Source organism: Eretmochelys imbricata, chromosome 3, assembly GCF_965152235.1.
Source record: "Eretmochelys imbricata isolate rEreImb1 chromosome 3, rEreImb1.hap1, whole genome shotgun sequence".
NCBI lineage: Eukaryota > Metazoa > Chordata > Testudines > Cheloniidae > Eretmochelys > Eretmochelys imbricata.
In genome coordinates, this window is record NC_135574.1 from 22,157,712 (window position 1) to 22,182,057 (window position 24,346).

A 24,346-nucleotide genomic window follows, 5' to 3' on the forward strand; every position below is an offset into this window, starting at 1 on the left:
GCCCGCAGCTAAAAGGACGTGTGAAATCAGAGGGTTGAGTAAGACCTTGCGTAGGTGAAGCAGGTAATGATGAGGCAGTGATTTCGTTAGGAAACAGCCCTTGAGGAAGCGCTATTAGGCGCTGATTGCTTAAAGGTGGTGAAGGCGAGAGTGGAGGGGCGTGGCAGGAGTGGGTGGCGCTCGCCCTGAGAGCGGAGCCGGAGGGGGCGGGGCTGCGGAAGAGGGCGGTGAATGGTGATAGGTGAAGGTTGTTGCATCGGCCGTATTAGAAGCCAGAGCTGGGCTAGGTCAGCTCCTTGCAGCTGCGGGCGGCTGAGCGAGCACGTGAAGCGGAGACCCCGGGAGCGCCCGCCAAGGAGGGAGGATGGTAAACGTGTCAGCAGTGTGGCTGTTAGCCCTCTTCTTGCAGGCAGCGTGCTCGGTGAGTCCGAGGCGGCTGGGAGGGTTGGTGGGATGCTGGCCTGGGGGGGAGTATCTGCTGTGCCCGATCGCTGGCGTGCTGTGCCCCGGGGTGCATGTGCCCCGGGGGAACAGGAGCTGGGCGATCTCCTCCCCCGCCCCCCAACTCCTCTGGGGAGGGTCAGCCCTTTTATACGCTCCAAAGCCCCCCGGGCTAGAGCCGGGCGCAGTTTGGCGCTCGGCTCCCCCCGCTGGGGGAGCAGAGGCTGTGGTCGGGGCGGGCTCTTGGTGTCCAGCCCCCTGGAAGCGGGCTCGGGGGGAGGGGAAGGGAAGGGAGGGCTGGTTGCTTCACTTCACCCCCTGCATTCAATTACCCAAAGCGGCTCCATATGTTGCGAGGCTCCCAGTCCCGCGCTGGCAGGAAGCGCTCTCCGGCTGCCTTGGCAGGAGCTGCCGGCTCTGCCCCAGCTGCCTCCTTTCAGCAGGTTATTAGAGCCGCGCCGCGCCCTCCCCTGCCCCGAACTGCTGGCTGGCACCCAGAGCCCGCTGCAGCCCGCCCCGACGGGCTCCGTCCAGAGCAGCGCCCGCCGCCTCCTAACCTGGCTGGACTGGCCTGCGCCGGGCGCCTGAGCCGGGTCCTGCCCCTCCTCTAGCGGGCCGGAGATTTGCTCCGGCCTGCGCGGAGTTCGCGCTGCGCGGCGGCGGAAAGGCCCGCCGAGCGCTAAGCCAGGCGCGCTCCTGCTGCGGGGCGCCACGGGCAGCGGCCAGGTGGCTGCTGTCGGCCGCCCGCGCGAGGCGAGGCGCCCCCCCCCCTCAGGCAGCCGCCTCAGTAAAAAGCCAACTCGGAGGCAAGAGGTGCGCGGCAGAAGCGGGGGGGGGGGGGGCACTCCAATCAAACACCGTCTCCCTCTGGAGAAGGAGGAGGGGAAGCTCCGCTCCCTGCGCTGGGCTAAGCGACAACCTCGTTTAGCTCCTGGCTCTGAAATGGCCACTTAAAGCCAGCGTGCAGATGGGGGGGGAACTTCCAAGCGTTCTCCCAAATCCAGTTCTTTTCTAGTGTACGTGTGCTCAGGCTATGGCGCTAAAAGGGAAAATCACGTGGCTGTAGTTCCCATGCCTAGCCCACCTTGCGTGGGTGTCTTTCGTATTTTAAATAAAATACTTAGTGGCGAACATGATTATTAAAACATAAATAAATAAATCTCTTCCCCAATCACCCTGCTTCAGTCCATGTCCTAGTTACATTAAACTCCCCTTCTGTAGTTCCCTGCTGCCTGCCGTGTTCCCTGCTGACTTCGGCTTCTGCAGAAGGCTTAAATCAGGTTTCTACAGCAGTGTATGGAGTTCATTCCATTGAGTTGCTAGTGCTAATCTCGATATAGATCATCATCCCAATGGTGGATGAATGAAGAAACAGTCTTAACTCGGCTCTCTGCAAGTCAACACTCTCCTTACTACCCCTGTCGAAGCTTTATTTCGGGGTCAAAGAATTTTTTTTAAGTCTTCCAAAAAAATCTAACTGCTGCCTTAAAAATAGATTTTCAATGTGGGCTCCAAATTTGAGTGGATCGGGGGTAGCCACTCAGGTTCTCCCTCAGATGGCTACCCATTGTAGCCACCAGATGTCAGCACTGAATAGCAAATTCACTTCCGTACTGTTCAGTCTCTCTAGTTAGCAAAGTAGTTGTACAAAGCATTTCAAAAAAGTTAAGTTTTGCGCCTATGATGATTGCATAAGCCATTCTATAGTAGACTCTGTTGGTCTAACTTGAATGAAGTGGCAAAGCACTGACCCCTTTCATTAAACGCTCACTAAGCCATAACTTACCTCTCAGATGTGTGTACCCACTTCATAAAAACAGGTTTCACTCAAGGTGACACAGAAAGTTAGTGGCAGACAGGACTAGAATTAATCAATAACCGGCTCCCAGGACTTGTATGACTTCTGTGTGAACAAGTGCACTATTTATTGATTGTGACCAAGTCTATGTAGTGCCTACTTTCTCCTATCCTATAAACACACGAATAGTGCAGATTCAGATACCGTGTAGTCTATTCCTCCCCTTAAATATGCCACAAGGGGAAGGAAAGTGTAACTTTCTCTACCAGGACAGAGCAGTGTCCTCAGGTAAATGGCCTGTCCTGAAAACCAAACTGTCCCTCTTGGTTGAATTTCAAATGTTCCCTAATCCAGGAAGGGAAATCTACAGGAAAGGGATGCTACAGAAATCCTGAAATGGATGTTTGAAAGCTCTTCAGGGTAGGAGAAATCAGAGTACACTTATGTACAGGTGAAGTACTACAGAGTTCTCCTGGTTGTCATAGAAATCATAAAGAAAGGGTTGTGGTGAAGAGACCCTGTAGGTCATACAGCTTGTCCCTACCTAAACTTGAAAGAGCAGTCGCTGCCGTCCAGCTGCTGCTGCTTCATATTGGTTAACTTGTGTGACTTGAATTCTAGAAATCTACTAACTGTATTGGGCCTCAGAACCGTGGATGGGCCCAGCCTTTGGAAACTAACACTGCATTTTATTCCTGGGAATAACCAATCCTGCCCTGGCAGAGATGGCCTGGTTGAAGTGATATGCATGAGACCTGTTAACAGCGCTTTTACTGGAGAAGACAAAATACAGTTGGGTTCTAGCCAGGTTTTGGGCCACCGTTGGGGGAATATGTTCTCCCTTACCACCAGGCCCTTATCTGCGGGTCATATAGACATCTAGCATTAATCTGATAACAGGAATACTCTAAACAAGAAGAAACTCAGGGTTTAAAGACAATTCACCAATATTGGCAGAATCAATTAATAAATCAAAAAGCCTCAGGCAGCAGGTGACACATTGGTGACTCAGTACCTAAATAACTTCCCTTGTCACTGTTGGCCCATGCTTGCATTTATTCTGTTTAAATGTGGCTCTCAGCAGCATTCAGACCAAAGCTGGCATTCCTCTCAGGCTGCCCTTGACTCAGAAGATGAAGTTTACTCTTTTTGATAAGATTACTGAAGATGACCTTAGGTAATGGGTGTAGAAAGCACAGCAATGCTCTGTAGGTCTCTGCCCACTTGGGGTCCCATCCAACATGCTTCCCTCATCTGCTAGTCTGAGGAGTGGGTTGTAAAACATGCTATCACCTGATACAACTGTGCAGCCATGAGAACTGCTTGACAACTTGTATCCTTGCCATGTTGCTGCATGAAGCAACAGATTCATTTTCTGTTCCTCAGCTTGTCATGTTGTATGTTGCCTGCTTTCTGAGCTCTGCCCACAAGGAGAGAGCAGGGAGTTTTCTGCTGTCCTTGGAGGCAGTGTTTTGTTATTCAGGGCAGTACAATATGAGCACAACCTGCCCTGCTTGCTCTCTGAAGTGATGGGGTGGAAAGTGAGAAGGGCCTGAAACTTAGGTGGACCAGGAAGGTGGGTACCCTACTAGGTTCCTAAGCCCCACAGAAATAGACTGTTCCTTGCATTGCTTAAGGGGACTTGAGCTGTAACTGTCCCTTGCTGTAGGAGTGGACACGTCTGTACATGACTCAGGAACCCAGGATGGGTCCAGCTCCCCATTGGCTTTCTGAGACCGTGCTTCATGTCACTGCATGGCCCATGCTCTACTTTACCTGGCCACACATTTGGAAAAGACTCCCCTCTGAGAGAGCACACTATCACAGCGGTGGTGTTGCTGTCCAGCATGCATGGGTTGTGGTCATCCTGGGTTGTCTGGGTTTATCTCAATTAGGTTGGTAGCCTGTGATACTTTAACTGGTTAACATTGCCAAATGGTTACCACTCTTTAGAACTGCTGCAGGAACAGTGTATCCTTACAGTGTAATATACTTCATAGGACCATAGCAAATCTAGAGCTGTGGCTACAGGAGGGCATGGCACAATCCCTCTCAAGCCTAGTTAGGGGAAACTGCTTTAGCAACTTCCATTGTCTAGAAGCCATGGTTTTTAAAGATGGATAAGTAGTTTTGATTGGTTCCCTGGTACAGATGAATGCTGCAGTGGAGGCTAGCAAAAGACTGGTAGGGCTGGCAAAGAGCCTGGCTTTGCCTTGTGTTCAGTGTTGAAGACCATTTCAAAGGTGATACTGTTCTGAGCTGCATGTCAGCGAATGCCTTGGAAGGAAACTAGCTCATCCAGCTTTCCCATTAAATCTCTGTGTATAAGGAGGAATCTGTTACACAAACTACCCAGGCAAAGCTTCATAAATGGGACTTTTCTTTGTGACTGTCCAACTGCTGATGTACAAAAGGTGTAAACCATTGGGCCTTCTATGGTCTTGAGCTAACATAAGGCTCTTCCCAGGTGAGGGATACCAATGTAAGCATAGTTCTTACCCGTCACATTCATCTAAGATGACTTGCTTAGTACCACTGAATAATAACACTTCTAATGGCAACCCTGAGAAGCTGCTGGAAGCTCAACAATCCTCTAACAGCCTGAGACAAGTTACAGCAAGTGTAACAAATCTGTAAATCTTCTCAAATATGAAGCTGAAATTCTGTACCTTTAAGTGCACTAACCTGAATTGTAGCTAGAACAAGGCTTATACATAGTCCACATTACGCATGTCTTGCAATGTGTGGGACTCATTACTATTGAAATAATTGCACTTAAGTTTAAGTGCTGTCGGGACTCTTCCCATAGGAACCTAGCTTGATGTGACTCCTGGTGTCAAAGTTGGACACTTTCCTCTCAGAGGACGCTAACGTTAATGGACTCCAACATTCCCTCCTTATGTGTTAAGTCTTCATTCTAGTTTAATTCAAACATTAATTTGTGACTTAGTTTTCTAGGAAAAAGGCTGATGTAGGTTTCTGTAAAAGTTCCATGGCAATAAACACTCATGAATGGAACATCAAATATGAAATTTTCAAATTACTTCTGTGCAGAAAAGCATAATCTGAGTTGTGTAAACAGAAGTTCCCAACCATAATAAAACACTGTTTCGTCTTAATGTACATGAGACCTAATGCTAGCAAACAATGCTATAGTCTTACTAGGTCTTGTAGCATGACTTCAGGAATGTGGTTAAGTCATGTCTCTGCACCTAGAGGAAACTGTGTTCTGTGCTGGGAACTACAGAGTACCTAACCATCCTACCCACATAGTTCATATATATGCCATATGGGCCAGGTCACAACCCTTCTATATCACTGAACAATCCAGTTGCAGGTAATTCTCGGCGATAATAAAGTTGACACATGAGCATTTCACTTTCTATCATCTGAGTCCTGGTCCTAAAATTTACCTTCATCAGATGTATAATAAAGTAGTCGAACTTTTCCAGTACTACATGCTAACCTAGCCTTTTTCAATAAAGCTTTGTGTTGACCTATTTTTTAATATTGGATTTGAGAGCCTCAGCCACTGTAGAGCTTCCTTGATTTAAATTTAACAGTCAGTGATCAAAACTTTCAGTTGTAAGTGATCAATGATGCCTTTTGAAGTTGAGCATTCTGAATGCTGAGCACTTCTGGATATTGGGCTACCTACTTGAGTGTGTAATATGGATTTAGGTACCTACACTTGGCCTACTGTAGAAGCACATTGTTTCCTCAATATGTTCGGTATCTGGAAAGCTGTCTGCATATGGGGAGTTAATCTTTATTTGAAAAGCCAAGATGTGGCTTCCATGTGTAGCAAGATCAGAACAGACCTCTCATTACCAAGTTTAGAAGCAGAGTGGTGGAGGCAAACATCTGATTAAACTCAGACTACAGATTAATTTCAAAGTTCTGAAGTTGAATGTTGGGGTCTGAAGTGCTCTTAATGCGGGTTTATTCCAGGATAACCTTTCCTAGTGGGACTCTGGCTCATTGGATCAATGTGTAGTTGGGAATGTAACTTCCTGTTGAGTCACTGAAACTGTAGTCACAACTGAATCCTCAATGTTACTCTTTTTTATGGCTCTTCATCCTCTCTCAACTTCAAAACCCCTCTGGGGCTGTCCTGGCTTAAATGAAGCAATAAAAGCTACTTGCCTGATTTAACATCTGGGTGTGCTGCTCTTAGTAGAAAAGTCAGTCTCCCCCCTTCCGCTTTGCAAAGTGATTCACTTACATCAAATAGATGGCTGTTTTCCTATGGCACATCATATCTTCCAGTGTTTTCTGGTCTGTGGTGTCTGAAAGCTTTCCAGAATGAAGCTGATTTAGATCAAAATTTACAAGAGGAAAGGAAGGGAACGCAACTCTGGAGTCAACAACTGGAAGATGGCTAGTTCAATGCTGGGATTTTTGTTCCCCCTCTGAAAAGAGTTTTGGGGCCATCTTAACTTTAGTAGTAGGCAATTGGGAAGAAACTATAGCAAGGAACAGAATTATGAGAGACTAACCTAATTTGTTGGAAGAATCAACACTGCTTTTGTAAATGGTGAGATTCTTTGAGGGTGTCAGTCATGGATCAGGGTGATCAAATTGATTTACTGTACATAGATTTTTCAGAAAACATTTGACACTGTCCCTCACCAAAGGCTCTTACAGAAACTCGGGTGTTACGGGATAATGGGAGTGGTCTCCTGGATCAGTAACTGGTTTAAAAGATAGGAAACAAAAGGTAGGAATAAATGGCCCATTCTTAGAACAGTGAGAGGTGAACAGCAGGGGTCCCCCAAGGATCTGTACTGGGATCAGTGCTGTTCAACACATTTAATCTGCTCAAAGGGTAAATAGTGAGGTAAAGTTAGCAGATAGCAAAGTCCAAAACTGACTGACAGAGTTATGGGGGAATCTCACAAAACTGAGTGAGTGGGCAACAATGGCAAATAAAATTAAACGTTGATAAGTGTAAAAAAAAAAAAAAAAAAAAAATGCATGCTGGGAAAAAATCCTAGTACGCATATATAATGGGTTCTAAATTAGCTCTTACCACAAAAGAGGTCTTGGAGCCACTGGGGAGACTGTTCTGAAAGTCAGCCCAATGCACAGCAGCAGTCAAAAGCTAACCTTGTTAGGAACTATTAGGAAAGAGAAAATAGGACAGAAAAATATCATCATGCTACTATATCAGGGTAGTCAGGCAGACATGGGCCAAATCCAGACCACCAGATGCTTTTGAACAGACCATCTTTTTGTTTACTTAATGTTTGTGGGGGGCAGGGGGCATTATGTTTTCTCTGGCATTTGGATCTTGACAATACCTTGACCAAGAAATTTGGACCTTGACAAAAAATAGATTACTTCTGCACTATATAAATCCATGGTCCACCCACTCCTTGGGTTCTGTATGAGGGACTAAAAGGAATAGGGCTGCTTCGCTTAAGAGACTATCAAGGAGAGAGATGATAGAGGTCTATAAAATCATGAATGCTGTGGAAACAGTGAGCAGAGAAGTATTTACCCTTTCTGGCCATACAAAAAGGGTGGTCACATAATGTAACTAGTAGGCAGCAGGTTTAACACAAACGAGGAAGTAGTTTTCACAATGCACAATTAACCTGTGGAACTCATAGCCAGAGGATGCTGTGATGGCCAAAAGTATAACTGTTCAAAAAACTGGACAAGTTCATGGAGGATAGGGCTGTTAGCCAAGATGGTCAGGGATGCAACCCCATACTAGGGACCCTAAACCTCTACCTGCCAGAAGTTGGGAAAGGAAGATAGAGTAGCTCTCTCCATAATTGCTCTGTTTTGTACACTTCCTCTCTTCTCCTCCCCCCCCCCCATAAGCTCTGGTAATGACTACTGCTGGAGATAGGGTATGTGGCTAGGTGGGCTATTGGTCCGACTTGGCATGGCAGTTCTTGTCTCTTCTCATGTGGGTCCCTTAGACCTGAAACTTTTGAGGGGAGGGGAAAAGACTGTCAGATTGGTTTTAAGTGATCTTTGTCCTAGTACACCAACTCAAGGCACTGGTGAAAGGTGGGGGACAAGCTATCTGACAGTGGCTCACTAGCAGGCTTGTAATACTCTACAAATCTTGCTTTGCCTTTCACTGAGGCCCTGTCCTCTGTCAAATGCCACTCATTGCCTTAAGTGCTTAATGGCAGGAACAGCTGTCTTGAATTCTTTTTGAATTAACTCCTGTGGAAGCTAAGGTGGTTCTGGATTCATTGCATGATTATGGCATGTCTACAATGCCCTGCTGTGGAAAAACTTACACTCCAGATCTTTGCTCAGATATCTGGACCAGTTAATGTCTGCATTAGATATTGCACATTGCTATACCAACCAGCTCTCTGAAATGTAGCAGCCTTCCCATAGCACAGAGCAGCAACTTCTCTTTAGTGGACTAGCTTTTTCTCATCAGGTCTTGGAAACCACACTTTGGCACATGTAATTATAAACAGGCAAAAACTGACAGAGGACCTTGTCTCCTAGATAGTATAGAATTTGAATTGTTTTCTCTGAGGATATGCAGATCATGGTTGTTTTAAGGACCCCTGATTTCCTCTCCCCACCCCCCTGAAAATCTGCACTAAGTTCAGAGGATGCATTAGTTTCCTCTGACTTAGCTCAGAAAGACTAATATGGGAAAGGTTGTCCCAACTGACAGCCTAATAGCCCAGGCAGCAGTACATATGCCAGTTAGAGCCAAGCAGTAGCACTAACTCAAGTTGGGATTACTGGGAGAACAGACTGTTAGAGGTATGGGGGTGGGTAGGGAAGAACAGAGGCAGTTTGCTATCCATATGGTAAATTACTGTTCATCTGGAAACTGTTAGTGTAAGGTCTCTTGTAATGCTGCTACTTACAAAACTAGTGACTTTGCTGGTGTCTGCATGAACTCCCCTGGGATTGTGCTGTGGTTGCCAGTCCTTAGAAGAAAAATAACCTAGTTCTTTTCAGTCTCAAAGCCAATTCATAGCCTTCTAATAATCTCTCTACTTCAGGCAAAGTAGTGTTTAAACAAGGCACTAATCATAGTGATCGGTCAGTCCAGTGTAGTCTTCCAAAGTGTGTGGAGCAACAGAGCCAGGTCACAAGCCACATTTCTTTCTTAAAATAGTATCAATCCTACATACTAAACCTAATTTTTATTAGGGTTTTGGGCCATTACTAGTCTGTTTCCCTTAAGAGATGTAAGAGGGCTCTGGCTTTTAAATCAAGATGGTGTTTGCTGGAAGCATATCTGTTTACCGTTTGTGTTGCCTTATTTCTTGTCACATGCCTCATTAAGTCATACAACATGCATAGGAAGGCAGTTTTAAACTTATTCAGATCTTGTGCCTGCATGGTATTTGGAGACTGACACTCCCAGTTGCGAAATAGGAGTTTGGGTAACTTGCAACTCTGTGACCGCATCTTTCTGTGGTAAAAGACAAGCTAAAAATACTTTTTTTCCCATCTGCTTTTATTTCTGTACCTAAGGAAGTATGTCCATGTTTCAAGAACAATGGGTTATCACAACTGGGTCTCTGTGCATTCTTCCCTGTTCTGGTTTGACTGGGTTAGGGGCAAGTCTCTTCATAGAGAATAGCACACGTGGCACAATTAGGTGTTAGCAGCACATGTAGGAACCTTCTGTCTTTAAACAGATCTAAGCTATGCCCTTTGAGGTCTTACCTGTGGATGCTGCTGTTTCTACACCTGTATATAGGATGCATAGCTATAATCCAAAAGCTAGTTAGACATGGGGCTGAAGTGTCCTGGGGTGCCTACATAGAGCTTGGTGGACTAAAGGGATAGCTTGAGTAGGGTCACTTTTGCTGCATTCCACACTAGAAGTTGGGGTGGCCAAACACTGATCATCCGAGCTGCATATGATCAGAAGTTCAAGAGCTGGGAAGCACCAGCTGGAGTGGGGCTTCAGCCCCACGGGGCATGCCTGTCAGGGTTTCAGCCCCACTCCTGCTGAAGCCCAGCACCCTGGGAGGCATGCCATGCAGGGCAGAAGCTCCAAGTTCCCTCCCCCTGTAGTTTGGTAAGTGAAGAATTGGGGGAGGGGGGGGGGGTTGTCTCCAAGCTGAACCTTAATTGTAACAGTGCCTTGTGCCACTGTTTGGCCACCCCTGCTATAGCCAATAATCAGTCATTGGTAGGCACTTAAGTGGAAAAACCCCATATGGTCATTAATTTAACAATCTAAAATGGGTCGATGTGCAAACGGCACCTATGTGAAGTGGGAAAGTATTCTGGGCTTGCATAACTCTCATTGATTAGAGTCAAACATGACAGCATTCAACACTAGCTTTATTTACAGAAGTGAGAATGGCAGGTTTGTAGTAACTTGCCAGCTGTCTGAGTATCAAAACTGAGCTCAAGGGGGATTCAAGACAAACCTGAATCTCTTGGATTCTTCCATTAGAGTAGGACAACTTTTGTATTTTGACTACTCTTTCCACCTGAGGATGGAGGCTCAAACAAGAGGGCTGTATCCTAGAAAGCTTGGGCAGTGGTGAGTGGTCTTTTAGCTCTCTTGCATCAATTGAGTCATGGCCTTTAACAGAATAGCTGATAGGCTGGGTCTTTTTTTGGGGTGGGGGGGAAGAAGCATTAAGCTCAATTATTCTTCCCACAAATAACTCAATTATGTGGTCATACCTTTCAGAACCTCTTCACACAGTTTGTTTTTTAAATATAGTAGCTAGTCTCCTTGTGCTCAATCCCCATGTCCTATAAAAATCCTGTTCAGTTATTAGATGGACAAAGGTTTTGGCCTGTATTGTCACATCTATAACTAATAGCCAACCATCTGTGCTGTCTCAAGATGGCTGCTGTATGTAGCCATTCTAAATGACCACATCTGGACTGGGCTACACTCTTCCTGGGAGCCAAGAATCCCATGCCTAGGCTAACACATTAAAATATTAATTCTGGTGCTATAACTACAATATCTCATTCTAAGATTCTTCTTAACGTGAGACTGGACCGGGGTAGCAACTGAATAATGATTATGGACCTTACTATACTTCCAGAGCACTGACTTTTATAGTCACTGAGATGCTTGGATCTTAATTAGTCAATCTTTACAAATGCGTCTGATTGAAGCTTTATAGTGTGGTCTGTCTGGGGGGCTGTGTGCTGAGCCTAGCACCCTGCTAGGCAAGGCTGAGAGCTTAGCCTGCCATCCTTTGATCACTAATCCCTTTAGGATCCCTTGACAAGGGGGCACAGCAGAGCTAACTCATGGAGAACAGGGATTTAAAAAGCCAGGTCCTAAGTGACCCGAGGTGCTAGAGAACAAGGGAGTCTTGTGAGGGATTTAGCAAGGGTACATGAGAGCCAGGTACACTTAATAAACATTCTCTAAAATTTAGGCCAATAAATTCCCCCTCAAAAAAACTAAACCAACAAAACCCCTAGCAAGAGTGGGAAACAAAACAATGCAGGCAGAAGTCCAGCAACAGAGTGGTGGCTATCCACTCTACTGCACTGAATGCAGCATGTATGATTGATTACTTGCTGTCTGGACAAGTAGTGTGCATGTGGATTTGGTTCAATCAGCTCATGGCCCTCAGATTGAGTACAGGCTCTTGAGACCAGACTGCTTGAACTGGAAGTGAAGGGACATAGAAGTATGTAGACTTTCTGTGGCACTGTAGAACAGTGCCACACCAAGTCTGACATCCTCTGTGCTGTTGAGGATGAAAATCTGAGGGAAGGAGAAAATCAAGCAGGAGTGGAGGGAAACTGTTATGGTATCCTATTGCAATAAGGACACATCTCTAGGGGAAGGACCCCTGTTAATAGGAAGATGATGATGGAGGATTTTGTTGTTAAAAATATAGATAGCTGGGTTTGACTGGGAGAACTGATGATGAATTGCCTGCCGAGTTCAAAGGTTGTGGACCTCTCAAGACATCTTGACAGATTTACATGCAATGCTGGAATGGAGCTAGTTGGTGTGGTACATGTAGGTACAAGTGACATAGGGAGAGGTAGGAGAGAGGTCCTGGAGGCTGAATTGGGGCTGTTAGATCAGAGATTAAAGTCCAGGACCTCCATGGCAGCATTCTCTGAAATGCTTCTGGCTCAACACACAAGGTGAGTTACAGGCAGAACTGCAGCATCTAAATGCATGGATGAAGTGGTGATATTCAGCAGAGGGATTTAGGTTTATTAGGAACTGAGGAACCTTTTGGGAAGGAAGGTGCCTATACAGGAAAGAGAAGCTCCACCTAAACTGAAGTGGAACCAGATTTCTGGCATGTAAAATTAAAAATCTGACCTTTTAAACTAAGAGCTGGGGGAAGGCTGACAGGTGTGTAGGAGCATACAGTTTGTCCAAACTCCTACCTTAGGGGAGGATTTATTATAGGAGATACTGTATATCCTAATGAGGAGGGGAGACATTAACCTTCAAATGAGAGTCCTATTCAACTGCAATCACATGGAGACAGACAACTAAATGTTGACAAATTTTAGAAGTGCTTGTGTACAAATGCAAGTCTAAATACAAAGATGGGTGAACTTGAGTACCTAGTATTAAATGAGGATATTGATGCAACAGGCATCACAGAAACTTGGTGGAATGATAATCATTGGGACATGGCAATACCAGGTCACACAATATATAGGAATGATAGAAGGCTGGACTGGTAGGGAAGTGGCCTTATATGTGAAAGTCATAATCAAATATAGTAAAAATCTTAAATGAATCAAATCATACCATAGAATCTCTAGGGTTAGAAATTCCATGTTTGAACAGTGAGTGTAGAAGAAGAATATACTACCAAGCAGCTGACTAGGATGGTGAGTGATTTGTGAAATGCTCAGGGAGATCAAAGGCTACAACAAAAGAACTTGATAATGGGGGATTTCAACAATTCCCCATATTGACTAGGAACATGTCCCCTCAAGATGGGATGCAGAGACAGAATTTCTGGATACTATAAATGACTGATACTTGGAGCAGCTAGTTCTGGAACCTAGAAGGGGTGAGGCAACTCCTGACTTAGGCCTAAGTGGGAGACAGGATCTGGTCCAAGAGATGAATGTAGCTGGACTGCTTGGTAAGAGCAACCATCATGTAATACCCTTTGGGGGAGGGGAATACCAAAGAAACCCACCACAGTAGCATTTAACTTCAAAAAGGGGAATTACACAAAGAGGGGGCTAGTTAAAGGGAAATTAAGAGGAACAGTCACAAGTGAAATATCTGCAAGCTTCATGGAAACTTAAAAAAAAAAAACTGTCAGCAGCTCAAATTAAATGTGTGTCCAACATAAAGTGAGATGACCAAAAAGGCACCATGGCTAAACAGTAAGAGGCAGTTAGACTGCCTTTAAAAATTGGAAGTCAAATCCTTCTGAGGAAAATAGAAAGGAACATAAACTTGGGCAAGTAAAGTGCAAATGTATAATTAGGCAGGCCAAAAAACTTGAAGAGCAACAAGCAAATAACCCATACTAACAGCAAAAAAGTTTAAATATATTGGAAGCAATAAGCTTGCCAAACTGGGGCCACTAGACAATTGAGACGCTAAACAAGAACTTGAGGAAGACAAGGTGGCAGGGGGGAAGGACAAGCTAAATGAATTCTTTGAGTCTTTCCTGTGAAGGATGTGAGGGAAATCCCCACACCTGAGCCAGTTTTTTAGGTGACTGATCTGAGGAACTCTTCCAGATGAAGGTGTCAAAGGGAGGTTTTGGAACAAATTGGTAAACTACACAGATGGTAAACTGTTTACCATCTGTGTAGTTTACCAATTTCTTGGTGTTCATCCAAGAGTTCTGAAGGAACTTAAATATGAAATTGCAGAACTATTAACTGATGTGACCTCTCACTTAAATCAACCTCTGTACCAGATGACTGGAGGATAGTTAATGTAATGCCTTTTAAAAAAAAAAAAAGCCTCTAGAGCCTATCCTGGAAATGATAGGTCAGTAACCTTAACTTCAGTACCAGGCAAATTGGTTGAAACTATAGTAAAGAACAGAATTACCAGACAGATAAACCTGTTCTGTCAACATGGCTTTTGTAAAGAGAAATCATGCCTTTGAAGGGGATCCCAAACATGTGGCCATAGTGTACTTGGACTTTTAAAATATCTTTGACACATCCTTCACCAAAGGCTGTTAAGCAAACCAGTTATGGGATAAGAGGGAAGATCCTCATGGATCAAAAACTCCTTAAGACAGGAAACAAAAGGTAAGAAGTGTTTTCACAGTGAAGAGAGGTAAATAATTGGGTCCCCAAGAATCTGTATTAGAACCAATACTGTTCAATATGTTCATAAATGATCTGGGAAAAGGGGTAAACAGATCGTATTGCCTGCAAATTTTGAAACTTTACTCAAGATAAAGTCCAAAGCTGACTACAAAGTTAAATATCTCACACAAGCAGGTGAGTTGGCAAGAAAATAGATGAAATTCAATGTTAAGTGTGTAGTAGTGTACTTTGGAAAACATCATCCTAGCTCTACATACAAAATGGTGGGCTCAAAATTAGCCCTTACTACTCAGAATTATCCATTATGACTCCAAGACAGCTTTCTTGAGAACATCTGCTCATTTTGCCATGGCAGTCAAAGCAACTAACTGTTCAGAACCATTAGGAAAGGGATAGATAATAAAACAGTAAATGTCACTATATATTCAAGGTGTGGGCATATCATGGATCTAATGTATTCAATTCTGGTCCCCCATCTCAAACATGATAGATATTGGACTTCAAAAATTAGGGGTATGGAACAGCTTTCATATGAAGAGTAAAAAGAGACTAGGTTGTCTCATCTTAGAAAAGAGAGGTTTATAAAATTTTGAATGGTATAGGGAAATATTTTTTTCTCACACATAATACAAGAACCAGGGTAACCTGATAAAAACAAAATACCAGGAAGTGTTGCTTCACACAATACACAGTCAATCTGTGGAACTCCTTCCCAGGGGCTGTTTTGAAGGCCAAAAGTGTAACTGGGTTCAAAAAACAATATTTAAGTTCATGGAGGATAGGTCCATCAAGGGCTATTAGCTAAAATGGTCAAGGATGCAATGTCATGCTTGGGGTGTCCCTAAACCTCTAACTGCCAGAAGCTGGGACTGGATGACAGATTGCCTTGTTCTGTTCATTCCCTCTGAAGCATCTGGCACTAGCCATTGTTGAAAGACTGGATACTGGGATAGATGGACCATTGGTCTGACCCAGTATGGCCATTCTTATAAGTGTGTTTTTTTTTTTTTTTTTGTGGAAACGTTATTAGCTTTGAAACAGTACTTTTCAGTGAAACAGCACTCTATCAGCTAGTCTGACCGGCTTAAATATTCTTCTGCCATAGAGTTGCATTGGCTTACCTTTAAAGCAAGGAGAGACCTGCATGAGAGATTCTATAGTAGTAAGCCAGCCTGGGGTACTGATTGTGCTTAGCTGTGGGTGAAAACTGAGATGGGAAAGGAATATTACTTACCAAGATCTGGAAAAATGGTACAGAGAGCCCTGGCTATGTACACCCTTTGTCCCAGTATGACTCATGCTTACAGGCATGACAAAGTCCTATATTGGTACACTGGGAGTGGTTGGATCATTACAAAACCTAAACTTTCCCCAATACTAATTTCTCCCTACTGTTACTCACACCTTCTTGTCAACTGTCTATAATGGGCCACTCTTACCACTTGAAAAGTTATTTCTCCTCCCTTGGTATCCTGCTGTTAGTTGATTTATCTCATTAGACTGACCTAACACTTGGTACGGCAACCCACATCCTTTCATGTATTTATATCTGCTCCTGTATCTTTTACTTCATACATCTGAAGTGGGGTCTAGCCCACAAAAGCTTATGCCCAAATAAATTTGTTAGTCTCAAAGGTGCCACAAGGACTTTTTTTGTTCTGATACAACTAATACTGCTACCACTGAAATCTGGAACTGGTACAATATGCATCCTGATATAGATGCCATTATACCAAAGTTCGTGTTATAGCTTATTCCCATAGTGGAAGGGGAATATTCTATATTGTAGAAGCACCTTATAATTGTGGTCACATGGCAGGGTGGATACAATGGTACAATTGTGTGTAGGTATCCCATTGGCCATGTCTAGTGGCATGGGGAAAGGTTTCCTATCTTGTTGTGCTACAATAAAGTAGTTGAACACACCTACTCATCTTTCAGCTGCACTGCTTGCCTTAGTTAAGCTACCATTTTAATTAAAAAAAAAGAGTACTTGTGGCACCTTAGAGACTATTCTATCTACTACCCAAGATCCATAAACCTGGAAATCTTAGTCTCTAAGGTGCCACAAGTACTCCTTTTCTTTTTGCGAATACAGACTAACACGGCTGTTACTCTGAAACCTGTCATTTTAATTAAATAACAGAAATGCATAAAACATGGCTGTATTGGGAATTTTCAGAAAGATGAATACATCCTTGTCAGGAGGTTCGTACTTGGGGTATGGGATACGGAGATGAAACTGTAAGCACTGCTTGTGTATGTGTTTTGCAGACTTTAGCTTGTACCTACCAGGCAACTGGTGAGGTCAGTAAGATTCTGAAAAGAGACTTCTTAAAACTCTGTATAGGACTCATAGTGGTCCCAAATCCTGCTGTGTAAGAGCAGTAGGACTAATTCCTGTAATGAGGAAAGCCTTTTTTGTAGCTGACTGCAAACAAACAGGTTTCTCAAATGCCAGACTTTCTCCACTTTCTTGAAGCAAATCATGGTGGAAATCTGGATGTCAGACTCCACTGTCAAAGTCAGCCTTTGCTTTTGCAGCCTGGCAACTAACTGCATCCACAAATCAGGTGGTTGAGTGCAAACAGTTGTCCCACAAGCCTGCATGTAAATGTGATGTTGTGGGGGCAACACCTTGCCTGCATTAGAGGCCTGGGTGATAATCTGAGATGCCTGAATAGCTGTTCTATGGAGCAAAAAGTCTAAGGTGCCACAAGTACTCCTTTTCTAACAAATTTATTTGAGCATAAGCTTTTGTGAGCCACAGCTCACTGTATTTGGAATGGGGCTGTGGAGGAGGCTAGGCAGGCACTGTCAAGACAGTGACTGTGCAAACTGGAACTCTTCTTCAGTTAGAGGCCACTGACAGCTGGGTTGTCTATTCAGAGACGAGGAAGTACCAAAAGGTGGCTTACCAAGCACTTGAATACAGCATTTCACTTATTCTAGAAACACATCAACAAACCGGCTTGCAAAAGCACTGGGAAGCGTTCTAAGGCACTCTAATATTGCATGTGGGCCTTGGCTAAGGGGCCTGAAGGACCTTTTATACTGGACATGGTTGGGTCACCCTAGAGCAGTGGTGGTTAACCAGAGGTATACATACCTCAGGGGGTACACAGAGGACTTCTGGGGGTACATCCATTCTAGATATTTGCCTAGTTTTACAACAGACTATATAAAATCCACTAACAAAGTCCATACAAACTAAAATTTCATACAGAGAAAATGAGTGAGCAAATTTTCAGTGACTTAAGTGCTGTGACACTTTTGTCTAGTTTTTGGGGGTTTTTTGTAGCAGTGCTCTTTTTAAGGGAGATGAAACTTGGGGTGAACAAGACCAATCAGACTCCTGAATGGGGGACAGACGTTTGGAAAATTTGAGAGCCACTGCTCTAGAGCTCATGATGATACTGAAGGGAAGACTTAAGATCAGAAAACTCGTAAGATGTACTGTTGTAGCTCATGGGTAGGGCTACGATTGTTATGGAATCCATAATTTCCAGATACTTCTGTGACTTGAGCCCGCAGGGTCCCCCCCATTGCCTGTGGTGGCTGGAAACTGCAGGGCCTCAAGCTCCCAGCCGCCACAGGCAGCGGAGGGAATGCTCTGGGAGTGCCCTGGGCACCCCCGATGGTATGGGCAGCCCTAGGGGTTACCCATTTTGTCATGCATATTTTTAGTAAGTCATGGATTATTTTACTTTATTGCCCATGACCTCTGTGTCTCTCACTTTTAGTTTAAAAAAAAAAAAAACCACAATCTTAGCTTGTTATGTCTGCCCCACTGCTTGAGTAACTTAAACTAAACTTGACACTTAACTGGACAAAACGCTTAACATAAAATAAGTAATAACACTGCACTTGTAGGCTTAGATGGCACATCCATAACATAAGTGACTGAAGTTGTCTTTGGGGTGTGAAATTCTAGAATGCAGATTTTTACTATGTAAATTACTGACTGACTCTATATGCAGTCTAACTATGGAAACTTAAATGGATTCAGGATATTTAAGTCCTTTACAAGAAAGGGAACTACCAAAGCGGTGGCTGACTTGGTTGAAGACCTCTGTGGTAAGCCTCACCGGCTGAGAATTTTGACTGGGGCTCTGAACTGAATAAATGTCCTGTCTGTCACTGGATACTCTGATATACCCATTGTATAAAAACCATTTTAAGGTTATTTTTAGGTATTTATAATCAAATGACCTGTTAGATGACTGGCAGTGAGTAAAAGGCAGGTGAAGAGTTTGCCCAGAGGCTTGATAAATGCTAGAGGACCTAGATCACCCAGGTAGCCCATTTTTCCCCCCCTCCAAGGTTATTGGCATGCATTCCTTTTGATCTGGGGAGTATGTCCCTTGATAGATCAGAGGAGACTTCTTGCTAACTTTGGTCTCTCTTCTGCAGCTGGCAGCAGAGAGATACTGGGTCAATACTTCTAGGACCAGAAGGAACCATTAAGTTCACCAAAACTGGCCAGCTGCCTAGCACAGGCCAGAAAATGTCGCCTAGTAACTCCTAAAGTGAAGGGGACATGCATGGCTGTGGCTTCTGGGATGTGTGCATGTTTCCAGCAAGGAACCAGCCTGAGACTTCAGGTCACACCTGACAGGCTACATGAAGTGATCGGGGTTTGCTACCAAGAGGACCCCAACCTGAATCTGCAGAAGTGGAGAAACTCTAGCTACTTTACCATAGACCCCTGAGAGATCTGATCGTGAAGCTCAGAGCCCTTCTAAAGTAGGGTAAGAGATTAGGCTAGATGGAGAAGTCTTCCATGGTATTAAGTGATCCACTTCTCTGAATGTGGGTGACTCAACAGCATGACTCATCAATAGCAGTGATGCATTAATTGCACTGCAGTTGACCTAGCTGTGAGCAGACGCTGTTTGCTAGGACAGACTTTCCTGGTTCTGCAATGACTAGCAAATATTGGTGGTCCTCTAGTGCTGGACATAGTATGCAGGAAGCATGGGCTGATGGCAGCAGAAAAACAGAGGCACAACAGCATTTGAAAGGCTGAAGTATTGAGCAGTTGTCTGTCGAATGCCTGTAAAAGTAAGTTCTTAAGGGCTGTAGTCATGGATCAGGGCCCCTGTTGTGCTAGGCATTGTACAAACATGTAAGACATGCCATATATAAATTAGAGTACCTTTAACTATTTCTGATGCAAAAATTACAGCTTGTGCCCATTTCAGATTAAATAAATCCTTACAAGTCATTTTGGTCACCTTCCTCATGCAATCTCTTGCTAATGTCCAAGCTAAATGAAAAGAAAATATATTCTGCTCTAGCACTAGTAATCTGCATGGGCCACTTATTCTCCCCCTCCCCCTTCTCCTCCCCTCCCCACCGCCTGCCCCGGGTGATAGGTTGGTGTAGTGCACTTTCTTGAGGACTTCATGCCATTTTCTAGGGGCTTCTACAGGTGGTAGTAGCCTGACTGTGGATACTTGATGCATCAGGGGTGTGGCTTGTATAACTTGCCCTGACTTATTTCACCTGTTCTGTAGAAGGGGCACTGGATGAAACTTGGGTCTAGTGTAAAGGGGTGTAACTCCCACTGACTTCAACAGACACTGCAGCCATTGCAGCGAAGGTCGAGCTTGCTCTTGTTCAGAGACTGATGAAAACCCTGTATGGGAGGGAGAACTGCACCTGCAACTTAATGTACATCCCCCTGTCTGAGGGATGGGAGTGTCTTGCAGTCCCAGAGCACACACTAGGGTTGCCAACTTCCTAATTGCACAAAACCAAACTTCCTTGCCCTGCCCCCTTTTCTGATGCCCTGCCCCCACTCATTCCATCCTCCCTCCTTCTGTCACTTGCCATCCCCCACCCTCCCTCACTCACTCTCATGAAGCTGGGGCAGGGGGTTGGGGTGTGGGAGGGGGTGAGGGCTCTGGCTTTGAGTACAGGCTGGGGGCAAGGGGTTTGGAGTGCAGGAGTGGGCTTGGGGCTGGGGGCAAGGGGTTAGGGTAACAGTTTAACTGGTGCAACATGCAGTGTGAACACTGCTCTCTGGTGCACGTGGTTTATTCTGGTTTAGCTAAACCTCTTCCTAATTAACTTGAACTAAATTGAAATGAGCCATTCTTACACCAAGTCAAACTGGTTCTAAAAGCCATGTGGACATTCTGAACTCCTTTGGCTTAAGTAAACACTTGCAGTTATACTGGTGTGGCTTTCTCATCCTATCTGAACAAGCTACTAATAGGAAAATGAGCCAGGGAATTATAAGAGGCACAATCAAAAGATAAAACACACTGTATGAAAGATGCTGTTGGTACTCTAGGGATGTCTTTCTAGAAAGACATTCTGATTTCTCTTCCTCCTGAGCTACTTAAGTTTCCATATTGCAGTGAAAGTTTCTCATTCTAGTTCATTCTTAAACATGCAGGCTCTGCTGCTTGCATCTGGCAGTAAAAGGCAGCCTGCATGTCCCAACCATAACAAAGAGCAGTCCACACCCTTCTCCTGCAACTAGGAACAATTTGGTGCCTAGTCAGCTTCCAGGGCAGAGCTAGCTCAGGCTCTTGGGTGTTGCCTCAATCCTCCCCATCTACTTTCTCATTCAAGTTTGTTGCTTTAACCCGGGCTAGCTGGCCCAACTGGGGGTATATAGGTTAAAGCCTGTGTGCTGCTTTCCCTGAGACTGGTGACCCACTCAGTGTAGTGAGGACACAAGTTAAATTACTCAATGACAAGAAAATGTCTTGCTCATAATCTTGCCTGCCCACCCCACCTGCTCAGGACAGAAGTTCTCCTACAACTCCCAGAGCAGCTCAGCATACTGCAGCTCAAGAACTCCGGGATGCACTTAGCAGTCCAGGTGACACACATGGGAGCATGGCACCATGAAGACACTGTAACTAGGGTAGGATTTAGCATTATAGCTGCACAGTCAACAGGCTAATCTGAATGCCAGTCACCCCAGTTACTCCTGTAGTGAAGGCATACCACTAAGAAGGGCAGCATTTGAATGACCCTTCTTAAGTTTTGCTCGCTTAATTCAGAAGGTATCTTTCTAATGCAAAGCTACATCCACATTTGACCTCTAAAATCCAATAGGAATGAGCTGGGGGTGGGAATAGCAGCCACTGGCCTGTATGTGACTAAGTAGCTCTGGTTGGCCAGAAAGCCATGGAGGATCTGAAGGCAGTGTCTGGATTATGTTTATTTTGCACATGCTGAATTGAGAAATTTAGTTTTTGTTTAAAAAAATACTCCCCTTGGAATCCCTCTGCTCACTTTTTTTGTGTAAAGCCATGTGGCCCCTGAGATGTATGTAGTGACTTGTCTGCTGGTCTAACAACCTCTGATATTGGTGCATGCTACACCGTGTGCCACAAGTTAATCTACCTTGGACCTAACAGCTCAGCAGCTTAATGTTTAACTTGCTAGTTCTTGGCTCACTGATAATTTCCAGTAGGGAAAGATAATGCTGATCAGACCTCAGTGTCACATGTAACAGCTGAAATGCAATTCTGAAAATGCGGACAACCAGCTAGAAGGAGTATTTCTATTATAAACCGAGTAGAACTGGATGGCTCATAATGTCAGTCTTGGAAGCCATAGCTTATCAATTCATACCAAACTGGATGATGTAGAAAACATGACACTTTCCTGTTGCACAGCCTCTTCTTTGTAAGACAAGCCAAATCCTACTCTCCTCTCACCATGCAACTGCAAATTACTGGGGTTTCACTAGTGTAAATGGAGACAGCCTGACACCTTTTAGGATTAAATCCTGAGTTCACTGGTGGGCTGGCCTGCCCTATATTGGAATAGGTCCTAGATCCTCTTTGCTGTCTTAGCAAGACAAAGACCGCAAACCCCTGCTGTCTTCTCACTGACAGAGTTGGAATAGTTAAGTATACCAATGGCTACATTTTAAAAAAAACACACACTGCTCACAGCCACAAGCATGAAACATGAGATCTTTCTTCAGTGTAAATAAGAACCTCCCCTCAAGGAAAAGGGAACAGTAGCCTTCCAGTAGGAACCATCAAAAGTGGAGATGGGGAGTGAGGAGTTAAATGTTTATCTGCCAGTAAGGGGGAGAGGATCCAACCGTTATGCTGGAATTTCTTTGACTTCCTGTTCCCAAAGCAAACACAAACAAACTGAAGCGGTTTGTGTCTAGGTTTTTGGTTTGGTTTTTCCTTGTATTTTGTACAGGATAGTAACCTTTGAAAGGGACCTTGTCAGCTCTGGAGCACTACTGATAACAGGTAAAGTTGATATGACCTAAAGCAGAAAGACTAGGGATTCCATAGGGGGCAGACTCCCTTTCAGAGGCCCAAGTCAATAAACCTGTTTCCCTGCCCTATAGATTCCTGGCCCCATATACAGACTTTTTACATCCACATCTTGACAATGAAGATGCTGGGATTGTCTTCAAGCGCTTTACTGGCTTCAGTACTCAAAACCAGCTAGTGCTAAATCAAGCTCTGGAGCCAAGACTTAGGGCATGTCTACACTTACCTCTGGAGTGATCGATCCAGCAGGGGTCAGTTTATTGCATCTAGTGAAGATGCGATAAATCAACTGCCGAGCACTCTCCCATTGACTCTGGTACTCCACTGGAGTGAGAAGTGTAGGTGGAGCCAATAGGGGAGAGTCAGCAGTTGGTCTACTGCAGTGAAGACCTCAGTATGTCAACTTCAGCTATGTTTTTTGTAGCTGAAGTTGAGTAACTTACACAGACTTAGCTCACCATGCAGCACCCCCTTCCCCCCCAGCATAGACCAGCACTTAAAGGCTTTGATTTTTCCAAAGAGCTCTCAATAATTCTAAAATGGTCTTGTACTCATTAAGTTTTGGAAATTGAGCAGGCTCATAGATTTTATTTACTTAAGGCCAGCAGGGACATAGGATCATCTAGTCAGACCTGCATAACGCAAGCCATAGAATCTCATCGTTAAAGCATCTCTTGAAGAAAGGCATCCAGTCTTGATTTGAAGTTTGTCAAGCAATGGAGAATCACCACTTCCCTCAGTAGCTTGTTCTAATAGTTACCTTCACTATCCAATTTGTGCCACATACCTGCTGTGAAACATAGTGAATGTATGTGCTATCTCTAGACACTTATCTGTTCTCCAGTGCAAGTGTTTGTAACCTCTAATTTTCATGGTGAGCTAAAGAGCAGCTCTGCTTTCCCCAGCAGCCAAAGTAATTAAGGGACACAGGGAGAGCTGTATGACTCCTGCCCCATTCTCCCTCCCACAACCACCCCAAAAGCAACCACCCCTGGAAGCCTTGGCCTTGCCTATATGTAGGAAACTTGTACACCATTGGTGCTAGTAGTGGTGGATGTTTTTATGTAGCCCAGGAATTTTAACGTGTCCCTTGCGTTATTTGGATGGTCCTCCTCCAAATGCATCTGGTCTCTCTTGCTCACTTTATAGTAGTTGATAGAGAAGACACTGTCTAGAGGGTCCTTGTTCAAAGTGCAACAGTTGCACATGGGTTGCCTCTGAAATGCTCTTTTCCTTGGTTCTTAGGAAAAGCAACTGGATTGCTAATGCAGCTCCCATTAGCCTTTTGGCTGGCCTAGGTTTGAGTGTTAGCTGAGTTTGCTCATTTGGAAATGACTACATTCCCTTGCTAACGTCAGTCACTTATGGCATCCAAACTCAGTATTGGAGCTCACGTACCATCAAGCCTGTGCTACCTTGGAGCAGTCTGGCTAAAGCAACCATAAACTGGTGCAGCAAGACCACACAGTGGCCAAGACTGTCTGATTTGGACACAAATACCTTCACTATTATAAGTAATGACTGCACCAGACCTTACACAGGCCTCCCTTAACCCCTTTGCAAACCTAGTCCCACAGGACGCCTTTCGTTAACATCTCCATGCATAACTTTGTGTACGTTCAAA

At 44.5% G+C, this 24,346-nt stretch overlaps 1 protein-coding gene across 1 annotated transcript in view; it reads left to right on the top strand.

Moving 5' to 3' along the window:
• Window positions 1-364: 364 nt before the first annotated feature.
• Window positions 365-24,346, top strand: part of SDC1 (syndecan 1) — a 31,367-nt gene continuing 7,385 nt past the window's right edge. The window contains exon 1 of the mRNA XM_077811543.1: window positions 365-421. Within this exon, the coding sequence (XP_077667669.1) occupies window positions 365-421 (57 nt within the window). The remainder of the gene's footprint in view (window positions 422-24,346) is intronic.